The sequence below is a fragment of the Gossypium arboreum genome, chromosome 11, assembly GCF_025698485.1.
Source record: "Gossypium arboreum isolate Shixiya-1 chromosome 11, ASM2569848v2, whole genome shotgun sequence".
Taxonomy (NCBI): domain Eukaryota; kingdom Viridiplantae; phylum Streptophyta; class Magnoliopsida; order Malvales; family Malvaceae; genus Gossypium; species Gossypium arboreum.
Genome location: NC_069080.1, coordinates 12,754,715 through 12,774,936, shown reverse-complemented (window position 1 = coordinate 12,774,936; position 20,222 = coordinate 12,754,715). Strand labels below are relative to the sequence as shown.

Sequence of the window (20,222 nt, the reverse complement as noted above, 5' to 3'; positions counted from 1 at the left end):
AAACTAATCCCAATACCCAATCCCTAAATCTCAATCCCTAAACCTGAATTGGGGAAATTTTGCTAAGGGAAAAAACAAGAAGTATCGAGGGAGTGAATTGGAGTTAAACGAATGAAACCAAAATGACACAGTTTTGGATATCAAGAAAATGACATTTGTAACGTTTATAAAGAAGCGCCAGTAACTCAGTTTTTTTTGCGGTGTTTTTAGGATAGTGCCACTAATTCCTAAATCGTGCCACATAAAATGACGTATTTTCATTCGGTTTCTCATATTCTTAGTGGCATTTATAAGGTAGCGCCACTAATTCCTAAACGCGCCACATAAAACGATGTAGTTTTCATTCGATTTTTCATATTATTAGTGGCGTTTATAAGATAGCGCCACTAAATCCACTACCCGCGAAATAAAACGACGACGTTTCAATACAATTTCTTATACTTTTAGCGGCGTTTATGACCTAGCGCCACTAACTCCACTGTCCCTTTAAGTAGAACGACGCCGTTTTCATTCTTTTAATCATATTTTTGTGGCGTTTTTTAATAAGCGCCACTAACCGTGCCACTTAAAACGGCTGCGTTTTTATTCAATTTCCCATATGTAAAACCAATACGGCGCCGTTTTGTTTAAATTTAAATGTTTTTTGCGGCATTTTACACTAAAACGCCGCTAATGCCTTTGATTTAAACACAATTTTTAATAAGTATAATTAATCCCAAAACCAATACACTAAACCCCAATACCCTAAACCCTATAGACTAAACCCAATACCTAATCCTTAAACCTTATAAACTAAATTCTAAACCCAATACCCTAAACCTTAAATTTTAAACCTTAACCCCTAAATCCATGCACCCTAAATTCGTTTGATTTTTTCTCATTTTTATCAATACTCCTAATTGTACCTTAAAACCATAATACTCTAATAGTCCCTAATCACTAAACCCACTAATAGTAAAAAAGAACATCACTATTTTTCAACTTTTTGCTAACCATAATTTAAGTGAGATAATTATTAATTTCGAAAAAATAATTTTCATAAACATAAACGTAATCTTCAAATATATGTTGGATTGATATTCCATTTGCCAAATGCATCATTTTGCCATTTCACTTTTTTTCCCTCTTTCATTATTTGTGTTTTGTTTTTTGCTTTTATATTAATATCTATATACACATTAATATTATATTAAAATTTATTTTTAAGATTTTAGGGTTTATGATCTAAGAGTTTAGAATTTATAGTTTAAGGTTTGAAATTTAAGGCTTATAGTTTATGGGTTTAAGGGTTAGGGGTTAGGAGTCAGGGTCAATGAGTTAGGATTTATGGGTTAGGGGTCTAATGTTTAGAGTTTTAAGGGTTTAAAGGTTTAGTGATTTAAGGTTTTAGTGCGTTAGGGTTTAGATAAAATCATAAGATTGATTAATTTAATTAACAGATTGGTAACTTAAGTTATCAAATTGTAATTTTTCATAATTAAGTAACTAAAATGAAATTAATTTCCCATAACTAAGTGAATGGTGTAGTTAATTTATATTGTTAATTTAAAAATTAGTCGATTTCAGTTATGATCAAATTAAATAAAAGCGAAATCAAAATAAAAATAAGACCTTATTTAATTTATTATAATTTGTCCTATCTAAAATAGATAGTTACCTATCCTTATCAATCTGTTACTTTTTTTATTTAGATAAAATAGATAGTTACCTAAACCACAACCATTAAACCCATATCAATCCCTAAAACTTAAAATAGTTATCGAGCTTTAGCGGCATTTATCAAAAAGCGCCGCTAATACTCAATCTATTACGGCGTTTTTCAAAAAAAGCCGCTAATGCAACTATTAGCGGTGCTTTTTTAAAAACGCTGCTAATGCCACTAAATCTCAAAGTAAAATGACGCCGTTTGGCTTAATCTTTTAGCGGTGCTTAATCAGAAACACCGCTAAAAGATTGAGTTTTAGCGGCGTTTTTGACACAACGTCTCTATAGATCAATCTTTTGCGGCGTTTCTGATCAAGCGTCGTTAATGCCACTAAAGCTCAATCTAAACGATGTCGTTCGGATTAATATTTTAGCGGAGTTTGAGAAAAACGCCCCTATAGGTCGACCTTTAGCGGCGTTTGTTTAAAAACGCCGCTAAAGGTCGACCTATAGCAGCGTTTTTTTGTAAACGCCACTAATACTCTATCTATTCGCTTTTTAGTGGCATTTTCTACTAAAGCGCCGCTAAAAACGCCGCTAAAAACCTGTTTTCTTGTAGTCAAAACTTATAATATGTACAATATGAAAGGAAATTTAAATTTAGTAATATACAAAACAATTTAAATGGCGTACACTAACCCAATAGAAATTATATTCATGGAATAAAATTAAACCAATAAGAATTATGCATACATGTACATAAAATAATATTTAAAGGTATTTACACTAGCCATCAGAATAATTTAAACAATACAAAAATATAAAACAATTAATTCTAATGTAATGCACTACATAAATATGCAATATAAAAGCATATACAAATGAATATATATATAAACAACAATTTATATAGCATGAAATCAAGAAAGAAAAATAATTCCAAAGAACATTTATTAAACAAATTTTCCAAAGAAAATCACGAATACTTACAACAATTTAAAATGGAATAAAAATAAAAATAATGAAATGATTCAATTGAAGTAAAAATGAAATCAAAAGGATAGTTTACAAGCAAATAAAATCTATCAAACAACAAGGAGGATTAAAATGCCATGCGCAAAAACCAGTAGGGATTAAAAAAAATATACCAAACCCCCAAAACAGAACGTTTCAGCCCGAACTGATTTGAAACAGCGTGCAAACTCTAGGGGAAATTTTTAAAACGAATAAAATTCAAATAAGGGCCAATTGAGAGCTAGCGCGAAGATGGGGGACTAATTACGTAAATCCCCCATTCATAGGCAAAACACACGGTCAAGCTCTTCCCCCAAAAAAAACACTGTTTCATTTTTCACTTGAAACCAAACCTGGTTTAAAGCCCTTTTTTTTTTTCTTGCTTTTAAAGAAAACTTTTGTTCTTTCTTTTTAAAGAAAACCCTTAATGCCTTGGAGTATCTCTCAACTCCTTCACCTTCCTCCCTGCCTTAACAGCCCCAAATCCGACGACGAACGAAGCCCTCCCTACAACGCGAGTATGACGGTGAGTCTCCTTCTCTTGTATTGTTTACATACAGTAGATAAAAATCAAAGAAAAATAGAAATAAAATCAAAAGAAAAAATGAGACCTTAAATCACCTTTTGAAGTATATTTTGATTGCTTTCTATTGATTTTGTATGTATTTCGTGTACAATTTCCCTCAAAAACCCAAAAGGAAAAAAAAAAACCCATTACCCACAAAATTTGAAGGCTTTATAGCCAAATAAAAACAGTTTCTTGCTATTTTTTGTTCAAATTGCAGGTGGAGAAGAGCAACATGGGGCGTGGGTGCGATCGTGGAGCGGAGCACACAGGAGACATGCGTGGAGGTGCTGGTGTTGCGTGCGTGGAACCTGTCACGAAGGCAGCAGTGGCGCAAAGGACCCCTTCCTTAGGGTTTCCTGGAAACTGTTAAGAAGATGGGCCAACCGGACCTGCTTTGATTTGGGTTAGGGGTCTATTTATTGGGCTTGTTTAATGAAACTAGGCCAGTTTTATTTTGGGTTTATTTGTAAAGGGACTCATTTGATGATCTGTTTTAATTTTGGTTTTTTATATGTGTAGCCCGGACCAATATTGGGTCTTACACCCATTAATTTCTCTTGACATTTCTTATCATTTGTCCCATCCGTTCTCTCCTTTTGACGATAGCGTTTCCCAAGGTTTTCATTGTTTTCTATCTCTTTTTAGACATAAGTTCACTTCCAGTCTTTTTAGTCCAGATTTCTAGTTCATTGTTCCTCTACTCTCATATCATGCTGAATCGGCTCCTCGTTCACCAGGTGATTTCTCTCGCTATTCTGTAGTGCTTCCTTTGCAATATTATGGGCTGTAGTATTCATTATTTTCTGTATGTGTTTAAACTCAATCTTCTGAAAATATGGTTTCTTGCTCTGGATATCTTTGATAATGGCTCCAATGTCTGAGTAATCTGTTGTAGATTATTGACCTTTCTTGATTACTATTAGAAAATCGCCCATTATTTGGATTTCTTAAAAACCCATTTCGATTCCTAACTTAATTGCTTCTAATCTTGCAAATGCTTCCATTGCAAACAGAGAAGCAACATTACGATGAATAATCGATTTCGTGGTCAAAACTTAGTTCATCGGACCCCTATCTACCAACCCCGACGCTGATCTGAACTCTCTGTTGTTAAATACGGCGTCGAGCTGGATCTTCATAATCGGTACGTCTTCTCTATTTCTTTGATTGTGCCTCGTATGTGATGAAGTCATTTTAACTTTAATCCCTTTGTATACTGCCACATGATCCTGAATTTTTCGTGCGAGGTCTCTACTCGTTGTATGTACCCGTTCATGCAAAAGTTGGTTCCTTGAATGCCACAGTATCCATAAGCCATAACAAAAATACCTGCATTGTTCATTTGTTCCTTGGTTGAAGATCAGGGTGAGCCACTCCCAGAAATCTTGATGCACAAAAGTTGTGATCCAAGATAGATTTAAAAGTTGCCAAACCTCTATACTTGTGGAATATTGCCGAAAAATATGATGACAGTCTTCATTTTCATCACCGTACCGGGGACATCTGGCATTTGTCATTAACCTTCTATGTCGTAGATTGCTCAATATAGGAATGTAATTCCATGATATGCGTCAGATTATGATTGTGATCTTAGGTGGTAATTGTAGTTTCCATAGTTTACTGAAAAATTCCTTAGCTTCAGCCTGTAACAAATAATTACTAGGATTCAGATTAGCAATTTGTAATAGTTTATAGGCACTATGGACTGAGTATTCCCCTATTGGTTCGCCCCTCCAGACTTGGAAGTCCTCGTATGCTGATTCTGATAATGAAATCTGTAAGATTTTGCGAGCAGCCTTCAAGTAAAAGGTATTGTTAATTAGCTCTACCTTCCAGCTTCTATTCGTATTATCAACAAGATCCGAAACAAGTTCTAATCGCATACTGTCAGACCTGTTGTACCTTTCCAGTAAATCAATTCTTTGGACCCATCGATCATTCCATATGGAGACTTTGTTCCCTTTACCGATTCGCCAGCTTAGGCCTTGTTGAAGGAGCCCCTTAGCTGCCCAAATACTCTTCCAGATAAGTGAAGGTAAAGTTCCTAACTGAGACTCTAAAAAAGTCGAATGCGGATAATATTTTGCTTTTAAAACCCTGGCTAGTAATGAATTAGGATAATGAATCAAACGACATCCTTGTTTAGCAAGCAACGCAATATTAAATTGACTCAAATTTTGAAAACCAAGGCCGCAATTCTCCTTTAAAAAAAAAGATTTTTCCAAGTACACTAATGAATTCCCCTTTTCCCATGTCCCTTTCGCTACCCATACTTCGCTATAATATTTTTAAGATCACCACATAGAGAATTCAGCAATAGAAATCATGTTATTGTGTAAGTCAGAACTGCTTGGAGAATTGCTTTAATAAAGACTTCTTTACCTCATTACGATAAAAACCTGATACTCCAGTTATCAATGCGTTTTTGAAGACGATCTTTCAAGTTCTGAAAAGCTTCCTTCTTTCTCCTTCGTATCATATTCGGTAATCCCAGATAACGTTCTGGCTTGATTGAACTTCGAACACCCAGTAAATTGACAACCGTTTGCTTTTTTTCTTCTGAAGTGTTTTTGCCGAAAAATACCGTTGATTTATCGAAATTCACACTGTCCCGAGCAAAGTTCGTATTCTTGCAATATGTTTTTGAATAGATGCGCTCCCTTTCTTGTGGTTTCCCCAAATAAGATGCAATCGTCGGCAAATAGAAGGTGTGAAATCGATGGACCATTTTTGCTAACCTTCTGTCCTCTTAGAATTCCCTCTTGCTTTACGATCCTCAATAAACTAGATAATGCCTCACTACATAAAAGCAATAAAAATGGACTTAATGGATCACCTTGACGAAGCCCTCTGGTTGGTTGAAATTCCTCTCCTAGATGTCCGTTCATGACCACTAAATAAGAAACAGTAGTAACACATTGCATGATAGTTTCTACCCATCTGTTTGCGAAACCTATTCGAATCATTATCTGTTTTATGAATTCCCACTCGACCCTATCATAAGCTTTACTCATATCGAGTTTTACTGCCATGAACCCTTTCTTACCCATTTGCTTCTGCTTCAACGTATGTAGAATTTTATATGCTAACAGCACGTTATCAGAAATTTGTCTTTCTGGCACAAAGCCACTTTGCGCAGCATCAATACATTTTCCGATCACTTTTTGAAAGCGGTTCACAAGAGCCTTTGCCAAAATTTTATAGAGAACATTACAAAGACTAATCGGACGAAAGTGCATCATATTATAAGGGTTAGAATTATTCGGGATTAGTAAAATATTTGTAGAGTTAAGGGATCTCACGTCCATATCACCGTTTAAAAGGTGCAAACAGAAATTGGTAACTTCATCTCCAATAATGTGCCAACATTTCTGATAAAAAAGTCCTGGAAGTCTATCTTCTCCTAGCGCTTTCGTAGAACCCATGTCGAACACCGCCATTTGAATTTCTTCTTTTGAATAATTTGTAGTTAAATGTTTATTATCCTCCTCATGTATGCAACGTTTAATGTTTGATAACAGATGTTCATAAGGACCCCTCTGTTCTGTTGAAAATAGTTGTTGAAAATAAGAGCGAACGATTCCCTACATATCTTGTAAGGTCTTTGTTTCCCTGCCATCGTCAGTTTGCAACTTACGAATACAATTTTTCTTCTTTCGTTGTGTTGTTTGACTATGAAAGAATGTCGTATTTCTGTCTCTGAACTTCAACCAATTCAGTCTGGCCCTCTACTCCCAGTACTGCACATTCTTCTCGATTTCAAAGTTTAATTGTATTTTTGTTTCAATCAGCTCAGCTAAACTGTTGTCATCTCTATCAACATCATATAAATCGGTTAACTTAGCCGTAACAGCCTTCGTCTTCTTCTGTCAATTCATTTGGATCTGTCCAGCCCATTTGGCCAAGCCTTTCTTCAGATTCTCTAGCTTTTGCATTAAGTCTCCTGAAGATATTTCCCAAATTTTAGTAACTTCACTAAGAAAAGAGTCCTCTAGCACCCATCAGGCTTCAAATTTGAAAATTCTGTTCCTCAATCTTTCACCTATGTTGCTTGTATCAGTTAAAAGAGGACAGTGGTCTGAGAAAGAATGTACTAAATATTGCACTTTCACCTCCGGGAACATGGATATCCATCTCGCATTAGCCACTCTTCTATCCAGCCGTTCTTAAATGTTCGTCTCTAGAAGGTTACCTCATTCCCACGTGAATCATCTACCAGAATATCCTATATCAGACAGTTGACAATCCTCCGGAGTTCTTCGAAATAGTTCCATTCTCTTTTCATCCCTAGGTAACCCTCCCTTTTTTCAGATCCGTACATTATTTCATTGAAATCCCCACAGATAAACCAAGGGATGTCGTCATCAACTTTTAGACTTTTCAAAACATCCCATGAATTATTTCTGTCACGTGCATACGGGGATCCATAAAAACCTATAAATCTCCATTTAACTCCTAATTCATTATACTTGATATCCACATCAATGTGTCTCTTTGAATAAGAGCGAAGAATGACCGAAATATCCAATCTCTATCCCAAACATAAAACTCCTCTACTGCCCTCTGAATCAACCTCAATACCATTCCCAAAACCACATTTTCGTCGCACTCCTTCTATCTGTCTTTTATCAAGTTTTGTCTCCATAAAGAAGACAATTTGGGGATTGTACGTCTTCAGCAGATGCCAAAGTCTACGTATCGTCCGTGGTCTCCTCGAACCACGGACATTCTAACTTAAGAGTTTTATTACGCTCGGTCGGCTTGCCTCTTGGCAGCTACCGATAATAATTGGTTAGCATCCATCAATCTCCTGCTCCTTACCATTAAGCAGTCCATATCTTCTTTCTCCGAGAAGTTGTCCCTCGCTCCTCTAGTTCTCTTTTTTCCTTCTTCTCTAATAAGGAGACCTTCCTCCAAGTCGTGCTCATCCTTGTTTGTATCAATTCTGACTGTCTTTTTTTCCTTTTGACTGTCATAAGATAAGGATCCCCCTTCTAGGCTAAAACCCAATATTGGATCGATAGCCTTCCCACTCTTTCCATTGTTATCCACATTTCATATTCGATTTCTTGGGGCCCAATTGTTTCACCTATCCCCTTCATGATTCTCATCATCCTCCCCCCGAATCCAGATACTGTTCATCGACAAAGCTCACGTGACTGGGCACACAAAGACAAATCCCACCCTAATTCTACAATTTCCACTCCAAGCAACATCTTAGCTTCACAAAACGAGTCGCTATGCCCCAAACGGCCACAGTAAAAACAGAACAAAGATAATCTCTCATACTTAAATCTGACATATGAACATCTTCCGTTAAACAAAACCTGTTTTTTCCTTTTCAAAGGTCGTCTGATGTCAGTCTGGGCCCTTATACGCATGTAGTTACGATTCTCCTTCCCTAAATTTGTACCATCATACTCCAAAAAATTCCCCAAGAAATTACCCAATTGTACTACTAATTTTTCAGAAAATAAACCAACAGGGACATAATGAATTTGTATCCAAAAAGGGGTAAATATTAATGGCACCTTTAATGGGTCCTCTTACAATTTGTAAAGAACCAACAAGTGATTGTTAAAAGTCCAAGGCGACCCCTTTATAACTCGCTCCATATCCATTATGTGAAAAAATTGGAATATATACCTTTTATCTCCCAGATCCTGGATCTGAACTCCACGGACTAGATGCCACAAATTTTTCATCGTGCTTTTCATGGTTGGAAAGTGGATTATACTAGCCGTTAGAAAGCAACCTACTAGTTGGAATTTGCTCTTGTCTCTTCCTGGGATTAGATCCATTGGAATTTCCAAAATTTCATCCTCTTCTTCATTAAGTGACAAACTTGCTAATTCAGTTTCCATTATTGCAGGTATCGAACGCCAATCTAAATAATCCTTAATTCAAGCAGAGACTAAAGGCTGATTTGTGAAGAAAGATTTGCAAAAAGACGAAAGAATGCCAGAAACAAAAGACAAGAAACAAGAAAACCTAGATACTCATGCTAGCAGCGACAGACTTTGACTTGCTAGGGTAGCAGACTGATTTTTAAAACATAGTTAATTTTAATTTCACTACTATGTAGGAGAGTAACGATTTAATCGGTCAATATTTTTTAAATTAACTTAATTGATTTTAACATGAAAAAACCAATCTGGTCAACTATAATTAAAAAAAAAAAAGACCAAACTGAACCGACATTAATTTGACCAATTTGGTCGATTTTTAGTTAAGCTGCCCAAATTTTTCGAGTTGGGTTTATATAATAATATATTTATTATATATTATAAAAAATAATTAAAAACTGAAAACTAACCGATTAAACCGAGGTTAAGACCGACTAACTCATCTCACCCAACTAAAAAGAAACCAAAATAACTAATTATACGAATTTTTTTCTATTAAAACAGAATATTACTCTCCCCTAAATCTCACCACACTAATAATTAATCTCATCATCATTCTTAAACTCGAAGGAGTGATACAAAACAAAGATCCTACAGCTTATGATTGCATTAACAATGCCCCCCCAACTGAGTCTTTTTAACCCTTTATTTTGTTTGTTTAATTCGAATTGACTGTTGGCTTGCATGTAGTTGTCGGTTACAAAAACAAAGGATTATACGTTTGTGGTTGGTTTCAACTTTGAAAGAAAAATGAGGCTTTTTGGGGGAGTGGATACAAGGTTTACACATTGCTTTCCCTTTCCCACTGTTCATCATTCATGAACTTAAAAGGATAGATAAATGGGTGTGGACCCTTTGAACCCTCTTTGGTACCTAGCTAATGCCAAATTGGCCATCTCAGCACTGTCACCTGGAAAATCTTCCAGGGAAGGCTGACAACATAGAATAACCAAAGAAAAACAAAAAACAATAGCTCTCAGACATCCCAGATGGGCTTTTCAATAGTTGAATCCCCATCCGAGTACTGTTGCTGGAAAGGGTTCATCATTGGCAGTCTTTGTTGGCTTATTGCTTCCAATTCCAACCTTTGTTGCAGATGCTGCTGTTCGTGCAAATTGGTCGGCCTTGACCCTCCGATCCCCATGAAATCAAGGGTCGTCATGTTACCTCCTCCACTGCTGGCTCCATATATTGATGGCCCCGTTGGCTTCCTTCGTTGCAACAAGTTATAAGAACTACCACTACCTTCATGTTCCACGTTCTTCATCAAGCCTTGGTTTCGGTCAACTCCACTGATGAGCATGTTAGTCAACATTCCCATCTCGTTCATTGCTGAGCTTCCTTGAAAAAGTTGGGCGAATTCATTGGGGCTTTTTTGCATGAGTTGGTTGGAGAATCCCTCGCTGATTCCAACCATGCTTGACTGGTCAGTTTGTGATGGGAATTGGTCATAATTAGATATGTTTTGCTGCTGAATACCGCCAAAAGTTGGCGGTCTAATGGCCTGGTAAGGACCTGCCATGCTACTAGCAAAGCTTGTTTGCATCATTGGTGAGTTTATACTATTACTTGCAGTTGCACCCATTTGGGCTGCTTTCTGCAGCAAGGCTGTTGCAGACATGTGGGGCGACTCGGCAATTTGGCAACCTTTTTTGGTATCCTGCAAATAATTGAAGCCAGATGAACCGTTTGAACTGAGCTGTAGGCTAGACGAAGCTGAAGAAATGCTTCTCGTGGTGCCAAATAGAGTGCCCGAGCTGCTTGAAAACATGCCTCCTCCTATGTTCATGGACCTAAATGGCATTGGCACTAGCTCTTGGGAAAGGGATTTGAGTGGGGTACTTTTCGAGTCAAAGTTGTTGAAATCAGATATTCCCATAAATGTGTTGTCATTGCACATTGGCATTGATGACATGAGAAGATCTGGCATTTGGTTTTGTAAGTTTGATCCCGCGTTATTCATTAGCCCTTGGTTCACCTTGATGTTTTCTTCAGCTATTGCATCGCAGAATGCTCTATGGGTGATGAAGCTGTCTCTCCTGCAGCAGTGGGATCAAATTAGGGTTATTATTAGATTCAAATCTTGCTAAAAGAAAGAAACAGTACATTTAGAAAAAGAGAGCTATTTCGACGCATGATTTACTGGCAAAAGGCGTCAAAAAGACCCTATCAATTGTCGGCCATTGTCTAAGTGATAACTAACGCATATATATATTATAATCTATATCATCAATGCAGGACAACAAACATCCAACATGGTAACTGCACTGCACCCGATTGTACCTTTTTAAAGGAAAACACATCTTTTGACGTCTCCATGCAAAATCATTTGTATGAAGTATGTACAGATAGATAAAAAAAACCTTGAAAAAATGGTTCCACAATCACATTTGTATTCCTTAGTACCACAGGTCTTCTGATGAGCTTTCCAATCCGATTGCACAGCGTATTTTTTGGAGCACTTGTCGCATTTCCATTTCTTCTCCCCATGCTTACGGCTGAAATGCTTCTTTATTCCAGTGAGATCCCCCAGTGCACGAGCAGGGTTGTGGTGGACACAAGTGGGCTCGGGGCATATGTAGACTCGTTTCTTGACTTCAGTGGTGGTCCTTTGCCTTAGCTTCCACGGAAGATTGTGGCCTCTCCGGTGCAATTGTAGGTTCTGGTCCCTTTGAAATCCTTTGTTGCATATCTCGCATACGAACCGATTTGTCGCCATAAGCGTCGTCGGTGATAGAGCTATAACTTCAGCATTTGGATCTGGTTTTATAGAAAGTACAACAATTATATACTTAGTATAAAAAAACAGTCAGAAAAAAAGAAGAAGTGAAAAGTGCAATCAAGCAAACAGTTGTTGGCAATTATTGTAATCTCATATACATATATGTAGCAATAATTGAACCCGTTATATAACAGCTTAATCTTTTCTTAAAAATAACTGTAGCAAATGGTTCAAATCTACATATAAATTTGGCATAGAAATAGAAAGCAAAATGGAGAATGATGGTGGGTAAAAGGAATTGCCTGGAGTTCCTGGTAAATTTCTCTTCCTCTTGACCGGTGGCTGTGGCTGTGGCTGTGGCTGTGGCTGTTGAGAGGAAGAACTATTGGTGTTGGAAACTGAGGCCGGTGGGAAGTTATTTTTGAGGAGCAGCTGGTGGACTTCCTCTCCAGTGTTACCAGAAGAGAGGCTTCCATCATCGCCTGAGATTTTTGACATTTGAAACTGAGAGGAAACCAAGAAATATAGTGATAATGTGGAAAGCTTGTCTGTTTCCTTAATTTTCATCCATGGCTCCAAATTCAAGTGTCAGTTTCTTGTTTTCGGTGCGGTAACGAAAGGTGGGGGCTTGTTTTTTTTGGTAAACATAAAATCAGGAACCTGCTATCTGTAGAGGAAGACAAAAACCAGGGAATTCTCCTTCATTTCTGGTGAAACGAGAGGGCTCTATCTGCCACAGTAGTACCATTGGAACCTGTTCTTCTTTGGTTTTATATAAATATAATATTTATGTTATAGTGTCAAAGCTTGATGAGGACAACGGCATGGGAATTGGCCCCTTAATTTCCTGTTTATTAATTAATTGCCGTTCCCGTCCTTCTATTTTTTTTAAATATAAATTAATCTTGTTGATTTTCCAAGATGGCTTTTCTTGTATAGAACTAATAATGTGATCATGATGATGATAATTAAAAAATATTGTTACCTAGTTTCCAACAGGTATATAGAGAAGTGGATGCATAAGTGGCAAGCTCTCGTCATTTGGAGAAATAAATTTAAACCTACAAATGATATTGTTGAGAGGACAATTATAAATTTTGAACATAAATAGTAAAATAAATATAAAGAATAAATTTTTTTTTAAAATTAATAATTTCATTTAGAATTTTCTAAAAAATTAGAGTTTAATATTGGGTGTAAATATATATAATTATTAACTACATAAAACTAAATTACGAGTAATAATATATAGTAAGAATAAATGGCAACAGATTGAAAGAAGCTTATCAAACAAGCTAATGTACATAGAAATGGTTGCTTGCTGGCTGCTACCTTGTTTTCTAGGTATATTATATAATTATATAATTTTTAGAGTAACTACGACAAGTAAATCTACTTACTAAAATAATAATTTATAATTTTCTTTGCCTTGTTTCAATACATTTTTATCAGAAAAATAAAATTATTTCTCCTATAACATTGTATAAGCCTATAAATTCCCATGATTCTTGATAAATGCCTTTTTGAAATTATCCCAATGGTTTTTTTGTGTCTTTTATTGCTCCAAATTGAGGGTAAAAGAAAAAGGATAAATAAAAAAAGTGCATTAATTTTTTGGTAAATTACGTAGTTGGTCACCCAATTCTTAAGGTGTTATCATTTGGTCACTAAAAAAGTTATTTTCTTAATATTGTCGGGATAAAAAAATTTAATGATTGAAGTAAAAAAGCGATAAAAACTAAAATAATAATACTTTAAAAATGATCAAATTTTACTTGCTGAAAAATTTGATAACCGACTAAGTAATTTTTATTATTATTTTGTTGGGGGGTTAATAATAAAAAGTGCATTAGCTGTTTCCCTTACTGACAAGATGATAATCCTGAATTAATGAAAGAACAAAACAAAGTCTCCTTCATTTGCTCAATACTAGAAGTTAAATAGAAATGTACACTGTCTGAATTTTCAGTTGACAATATCATTAGCGAAATACTATTGCATATAAAAATACCATTATATCACTTGACTCCTACTTTTTATTCATTCTGGAGGCTCAAATTTGCTCTGTAAGTTCATATTTTTTGTACTTGAATGACCTGTAGAAGAAATTTCAGGTAAAAAACACCAATCAAGAAATATTTTTAGTAATTCATGTTAATTATTAGCAGGGATTTTTGGGTAACAAGCATTACTTAAACTAAATATGAAAATTTCAGTATAATGGTGAATACAAATAGAAGTGCTTAGTTATGATCGAAGGAAGGGGGATCGGTATGATTTATGAAGAAGCAAACATCAAACACCAACAGTGTGAAGACAAAGCAATGTTCCAACTTTATACTTTGAAATATATTATGGCAAAGATGGAATATACAGGAGGACCCTAAGCAGAGCATTTCAAGATGATGAATAATTTAGAAGGAACTAGGTTGCTAATTGACATAGGCTAAGTAACCCCATGGATAAAAACAACGGAAAAGACGGCCACGGCCCTTATATTCTTTCCCTTATCTCTCTCTCTATGATTTTTCTTCGTAATGAAAATGATGTTTGATCGAGGTAAAAGAAATAACACTAATGAATATTCTATTGTTGAGAAAAGAAAAGAAAAAACTCTTTTTTTAACATAATTGTAAAGTGATAGATTTGAAAGATTTAATAAGTTGATTTTTTTTTTTCTATTCGAACCCATGTTCTTTGAAATACTAGTCCTAATCTGACCTGGGAGCTGAGTAGGTAAGGGTGGACTCAGCTTACTGCGGTTTACCTAGTAATTCAAGCAGGCATTTTATGCCTCATTTTCTCACCTACTAGAATGTGTAAGGCATCAATTGCAACCATTCAATATCATACGAAACTGGGGTAGACGTCAATCAATTTCAATGAATTTTTAGGTGCCACTTTCCAATCCTAGCCTAGAATGCACATGCTTTTCATAGGGATTTAAGAGGAAAGTAAGTTCCCAAGGATGCTTGCTTTTCTTTCTCTTTTTTTTCACCTCTTCCTTCCTTTTTTCCTCTGTTGGGTGACATGCAAGCTAAGATAATTTTGAATTTGTATTATGATTTGATAAAACCTTTGCTTTCTGTGTTTTTTACTGGATGCAATTCAATTGCTCATTTTTCTTTTGCCTGTCATGTAACTCAGATCTTTCAACTTGTTGTATCCAGAAAAAGAGAACTCACATATCCTGCAATGGCAATGCCATCTTGTTCCCCATTTTGACCAGCACACATCAGTTAAGCTTCAATTTCGCTTTCAGAATAGCATATCTGCAACTAAAAATTAACACTGCTAATAGTAGGACAACTTTGTTAAATTGCAAATTGACCCTTTTATGAGGACATGTTTACATAGAGATAAATTAACAGTCACCTTCATTGGGATCAGATTTTTCAGCATTCAAACCATTTGCAAGTCAATAATATAGAAGACAGCAACAACAACCTGTGTCAATTGTTCCTATACTGAAAAGTCTCCGGTAAAGCTTTTGTTTCCAAGCCTCTCCTTTCTGAGATTATTACACTGTACAAGACTGGCTTCATCTAACTTTGATTTTTCACTGGACACTGGTCTCGAATCTGCAGCTGGTTTGGTCAACGGGGTCTTGGTATTTTACTAGTACAAAAAAAAAAAGGAAATATTTGGCTTCCCAATTATTGACCAGAAAAATCGAAGGCACCCAGAACACAACTGCTGTGTAGGACATCGGGGGGGAAATGTGGTTTTTTCATGAACAGCTTTGTAATAGTCCACACCTGTTTATCAGATGATTCAGATTCAGATTTGAGACTAACTGGGTATCTTTTTTGGCACTGTGCAAACAATCCTAACTCTCCTCTATGTTGGGGTTATTAGCACCATTTCTAAAAAGGGAACTAACAACAGGCCTCCCACGAACTCTTCGCGAGTTATTCTGTGGAGCCCCTGCAGCCTTTCTCTTCCTCACAGGACTGAAGAACCCACATTCAAGAGCTTCTAATGCTTTTGTGGTTAACGGTCGGTTCCTAGTGCTCTGCCTCCGATTGTGCATTGTAGTATGCTGATTGATCTCCGCAACTTTATCAGGATGCCTCAACAGCTCAGGCCGCACCATTATTTCAGATTGAAAGAACAATACATGTGGACACTTGTCACTATTTTGCACTGTCTCTGTAATTAATGGTCCATCAGATTCAAAACCTATTGAAACTTGAGGAACGTTTAAATCTATCAATGTATGTGACTGAGTTTTTGTTGAATATTCATCTTCATCCGCATTGCCTTTAGACAAAGAAGTCGCAGGTAACAAGTTCACGGATCCTGTTTGAAAAACCATATCTTGACAAGCATCAGGCTGGTTGAACCTACAGTGTGAATATTCTTCATTTGACATCCTGTAAGAAGCAATGTTTCCAACACCACAGCTTGATTGTCCATCAGTTGAATTCTGCTGTCTAATAAGAGGAGTCGTATATTTTGAACTGCTAGATGGCACCTTTTGTCTGGAATTATACTTCATAACATTTTCTTCATCATCAAGAAGCAGACTTGTGTCATGGCTTCCATGGTTTTCCAGTGATCTAATTCTGTCAGAGGCGCAGGGAATGCCAATATTTGAATTACTATTTACACAATCTGAGAAGTCCACACATTCTCCACCATCAACTACGGCCTCCACAGCATTTGAAGTACTAGTTTCTTCTGCTTCATCTTCTGAGTCATCGGATGTGTCCTCTTCTGAATCACTGGATGTATCAGTGGGGTGGGACAAGCTAGTAGCTTCAAGAGGTAAGCTTCTCAGCTCTCGAACCTTGGATTGTTCATCCCTTTGGACCAAACTAGTATCTACAATCATAAATTTCATTAAATCCCGATTGCAACCAGAATTTCGTGGCTTGAGGTAACGATTGTGTTTATTTACCACAAAATCAGGAGCTTGATTAATTACTGGCTCCCACTTATTCTCTTGGTTCTCTCTGCTGCCTTCAGGCACTTCGATTTCAAGGTCAAGAAGCCCCGGTTCTGAAGCAACTTTATTAAGAACGTCAGTAACAGAATCAAAATAATGGTTCCCTTTCACTAGTCTCCGCCTTGAAAACTTCTTTACACCGGGTATAAGGAACACAAGAGAGTTCTTCAAACCAGCAAAAACCTGATCCTTTGCCTGTTCAGAGTGCCAACCTCTGGCTAACAGGCGAGGCCAAACGGCTTCCCAGAAAAGATCGCTGGATCTAGCTTTGCTCAACCTAAAATCTCCTGTTAAAAACTTGATAATATCTGCTGAGGTAAGAGCAGAACATGCTTTGCCAATTGGTATTTCAGGACGCGAGGAAACTACATGATTGGCTTTTACTAGCTCCATGGTAGTCAGGTCTCTCTTTCCTTTGCCAATACCTATAGCTTCTATGAGCATACCAAGGCCAACTGCATTCTTTATAGTAAACACGTATTCCTCGAAGGAAACTTTTCCCTCACCAAATGTCTTAGAAACCTGCAATAACCAGAACTCGTAAACCATCATGATGAAATATTTTTGTCAAATCATAGACCAAAATTGCTGCAAAATTAGGTTCAATGATTCAGTGTAACAAGAAACTTCAACATTCTTCAATAATCCGTTTCAACTTTCTTCATCTCAAACCCTAAATAGCATCTATACTATTTTTTGGTTTATAACTTTAGACTCCACAAAATCATCACTAATTACCAGTCTCTAGTATGCTTCTTTCCAAAGTGATCTGACTTCAATCACCCTGAAAAGATGCACAATCAACGAAATATGCATACATGCAGTTGAAACTAAATTTGCAATTCTGCATGATGCAAATTTACACAAGCAACACTGAAATAAAATTCAGAAGATGACAAACCATGCTAATTGACAAAACTAAGGTCCCCATGAACATAATGTAGTGTTCCATATCATGTTTAAAGGAAACAAGGAAGAAACAAATAGACTAGGAAGCATATATGTGTGCACTTTACAGCACTCAAATTACATATAAGGACTAACTAACGAATTAAATATATGCCTAATTATTTAGAAAGATCAAATGAGTTGGATTAGAAAAATACCTCAGACAACATGTCTTGACATTCTTTTGAAAGATGAGAAAATAATCTCGATAACAACTCCTGCTGCCGCCATCCTGTGAACAACTTTTGTCCATGAATGCACCTTTTGCTTCTTAACTTTCGGCATTCTGACCATCTACAGTATCCATCAGACCCGTAAAATTTTCCATAGTAGAAAGACAAAATCTCTCCCATCTCTTTACTCCCAACAAAATCTTTCACAAGGATAAGATTTTTTCCAAAGATGTATAACCCAAGAAGAAAACCGTCACATTCGATATCCTTCCATACTTCATTTGAAGTGTCCGGAAGAGGACAGAAACCTCTATCCACCCGTTTCACCTTAGAATTTGGTTCCTGCAGAAAGAGTAAATCAACGTACATCTTCGATCTGGTTGTAGGATGAAGTTCCATATACCCTTCCTTGTCTTTCTGATCACCTAGTGCAGAATACAGACTTTCAACTTTGTATTCTGCACATCCATGGCATGATGTAAAGCATCTCTCTTTGCTGTTTTCAAATTCGAATGCACCGTTTAATCTTTCAACCTCGGTCTTTGTCCAGAAAATAGGGATTGGCAATCCCATTGGAATAGGGTTTGACACATTCACTATGTCTTTTGAATCAAGTGATTCCTTTACAACCTGTAAACCACGCCAATCTTCAACTAATGGTGGAACTTGTGCTTGGTATTGATATCCAACACGAGGAACCACCTCTGGATCTCCAAAAATTTCGTTTAAAAACGAACACGACACAGGTAATTGTTCAGCAGACCCCTCTTCATTGTCCTCCATGTCTTTATCCAAAAGAGTGGTATCCATCTGCTCAAGAATTGAGTACAAAGAACTAAACTCACCAAAAGAAAAGAGAAAAATAGTGCATAAAAACAGCTCTGGAGTTGACATTTACTTCAGAGGGTCCTGAATGCAAACATAGGGATTTTTTATGGATGGAAAAAATTATCATGGCAATTTTTCAACATTTTGAGATCGAAAAGAAAGAAAGCTTGTTCAAAGTTCAACAGCCAAAAATCATAAATTCTATAATCTTGAAATGCAAATACAACCAAAAGCTCCACAAATATTAAACCAAGCATAGTGAATAAATTTACTAATATACATCTCCAAGCAGAAAAAAGAAACGGGAGCCCTTAACTCAAGTATGAAGCTCAAGTCATTATAATCATGTGGATGCCGACATTCGAATCCCAGGCACAAATTGTTGACAAGCCCATTGAGCAGACAAAGAACAACATTAAACCAAAATCCAAAACTACCCCCAATTACATATAGCCGTCAATACATCAACATCAATCAATCTCATTGAAACAGTAGTATCCATTAAAATGAAATCAATCAAGAAAACATGTCACTCCATTTCATTGAAGTTATTACAAACTAAAAAAAAAAGAAGCTAGAAAACAGTGAGAAAAAACTACATTAACTAATAAACTGTTGATAAGAAACGTATATAAACATGCAAAAGAACAGATTTTAAAAAAGAAAAAGAAAAACACATGTCTAACCTTCATAGAAGAACTCGGACGTTAAAACCCACGTGCCAAAACCAACCTGGAAAAATGGGTTTTCATTGTTATAAATCTTTGAACTTTGATTGTCAACTTTTTTTCCAATATTTCTTTTTTCCTCTTCGCTCTTTTCTTGTTGCAAATAAATACAGGCAGAGCAACAAAAAAAAAACTGTGAAAAAGATAAAATTAAAAAAGAACAAATAGGACAAAGTAAAGAAAACTTTAGTTACCTTGAAAGAGAGAACTTAGCTTTCATGGATACGAAAAAGTTGAACTCTCGAGTACTTAGCAGAGAGAGTTAACAATAAGAAAAAAGGTTTTTTTTTTTTTTTTGGTATAGAAGAAAAAAATGGAAAACCCAGAGAGAGAAGATGAAGGTTTGTGTTCGGTTTGATTTATGAGAGCTGAGACCACACGCGTTCGTAGGTGGGTTTTGATGCATGGGTCATTAAATGACCAAAAACACATGTCTATCTTCCTTTTACGTTGGCTTTCCACAGTCCTATTTTCGGTATTTCATGGCTTCTTTTTTGGATTTCGTTTTTCAACGATTACATATATTTTTTACTGAAGAAATTTTCAATTTTATAATGAAATTTTTTAAATAGCACATCATACATCATATTAACAATATAATTTCATTATAAATACTTGTACAATTATTCTAATAAATAAAGAGGAAATATTTGATACATTGTCAAAAATTTTAAACTCTACAAATACGGTTAGAGGTTAATAAAGATTCTATAAAAATATAATAAAATGTTAAAAAATAT

At 36.0% G+C, this 20,222-nt stretch overlaps 2 protein-coding genes and 1 long non-coding RNA gene across 5 annotated transcripts; 1 reads left to right on the top strand and 2 right to left on the bottom strand.

Moving 5' to 3' along the window:
• The first annotated feature begins 2,974 nt into the window (after window positions 1-2,974).
• Window positions 2,975-9,350, top strand: LOC108474200 (uncharacterized). Of its 2 annotated transcripts, none has more exons than XR_001869875.2 (5): window positions 2,975-3,184; window positions 3,444-3,963; window positions 4,240-5,035; window positions 5,137-5,261; window positions 9,099-9,350. It is a non-coding gene; the product is annotated as an uncharacterized LOC108474200 (long non-coding RNA). The 2 variants fall into 2 exon arrangements; XR_001869874.2 differs by having other exon boundaries at window positions 5,118-5,261.
• Window positions 9,351-9,870: 520 nt separating this feature from the next.
• On the bottom strand, window positions 9,871-12,672 carry LOC108472929 (zinc finger protein GAI-ASSOCIATED FACTOR 1-like). Its single transcript, XM_017774494.2, has 3 exons — window positions 12,157-12,672; window positions 11,496-11,892; window positions 9,871-11,171 (listed from the first exon to the last, which is right to left on the bottom strand). Exons 1-3 carry the CDS (start codon window positions 12,419-12,421, stop codon window positions 10,109-10,111), a joined length of 1,725 nt encoding a protein of 574 aa, XP_017629983.1. The 5' UTR covers window positions 12,422-12,672; the 3' UTR covers window positions 9,871-10,108.
• A 2,492-nt stretch (window positions 12,673-15,164) lies between these two features.
• On the bottom strand, window positions 15,165-19,893 carry LOC108470600 (uncharacterized). 2 transcript variants are annotated; one of them, XM_053021500.1, is made up of 4 exons: window positions 19,677-19,893; window positions 19,441-19,570; window positions 17,912-18,736; window positions 15,165-17,327 (listed from the first exon to the last, which is right to left on the bottom strand). In XM_053021500.1, exons 2-4 carry the CDS (start codon window positions 19,444-19,446, stop codon window positions 15,684-15,686), a joined length of 2,475 nt encoding a protein of 824 aa, XP_052877460.1. In that variant the 5' UTR covers window positions 19,447-19,570; window positions 19,677-19,893; the 3' UTR covers window positions 15,165-15,683. The 2 variants fall into 2 exon arrangements, with proteins under 2 accessions (XP_052877460.1, XP_017627447.1); XM_017771958.2 differs by having other exon boundaries at window positions 19,441-19,486.
• Between the last annotated feature and the right edge of the window lie 329 nt (window positions 19,894-20,222).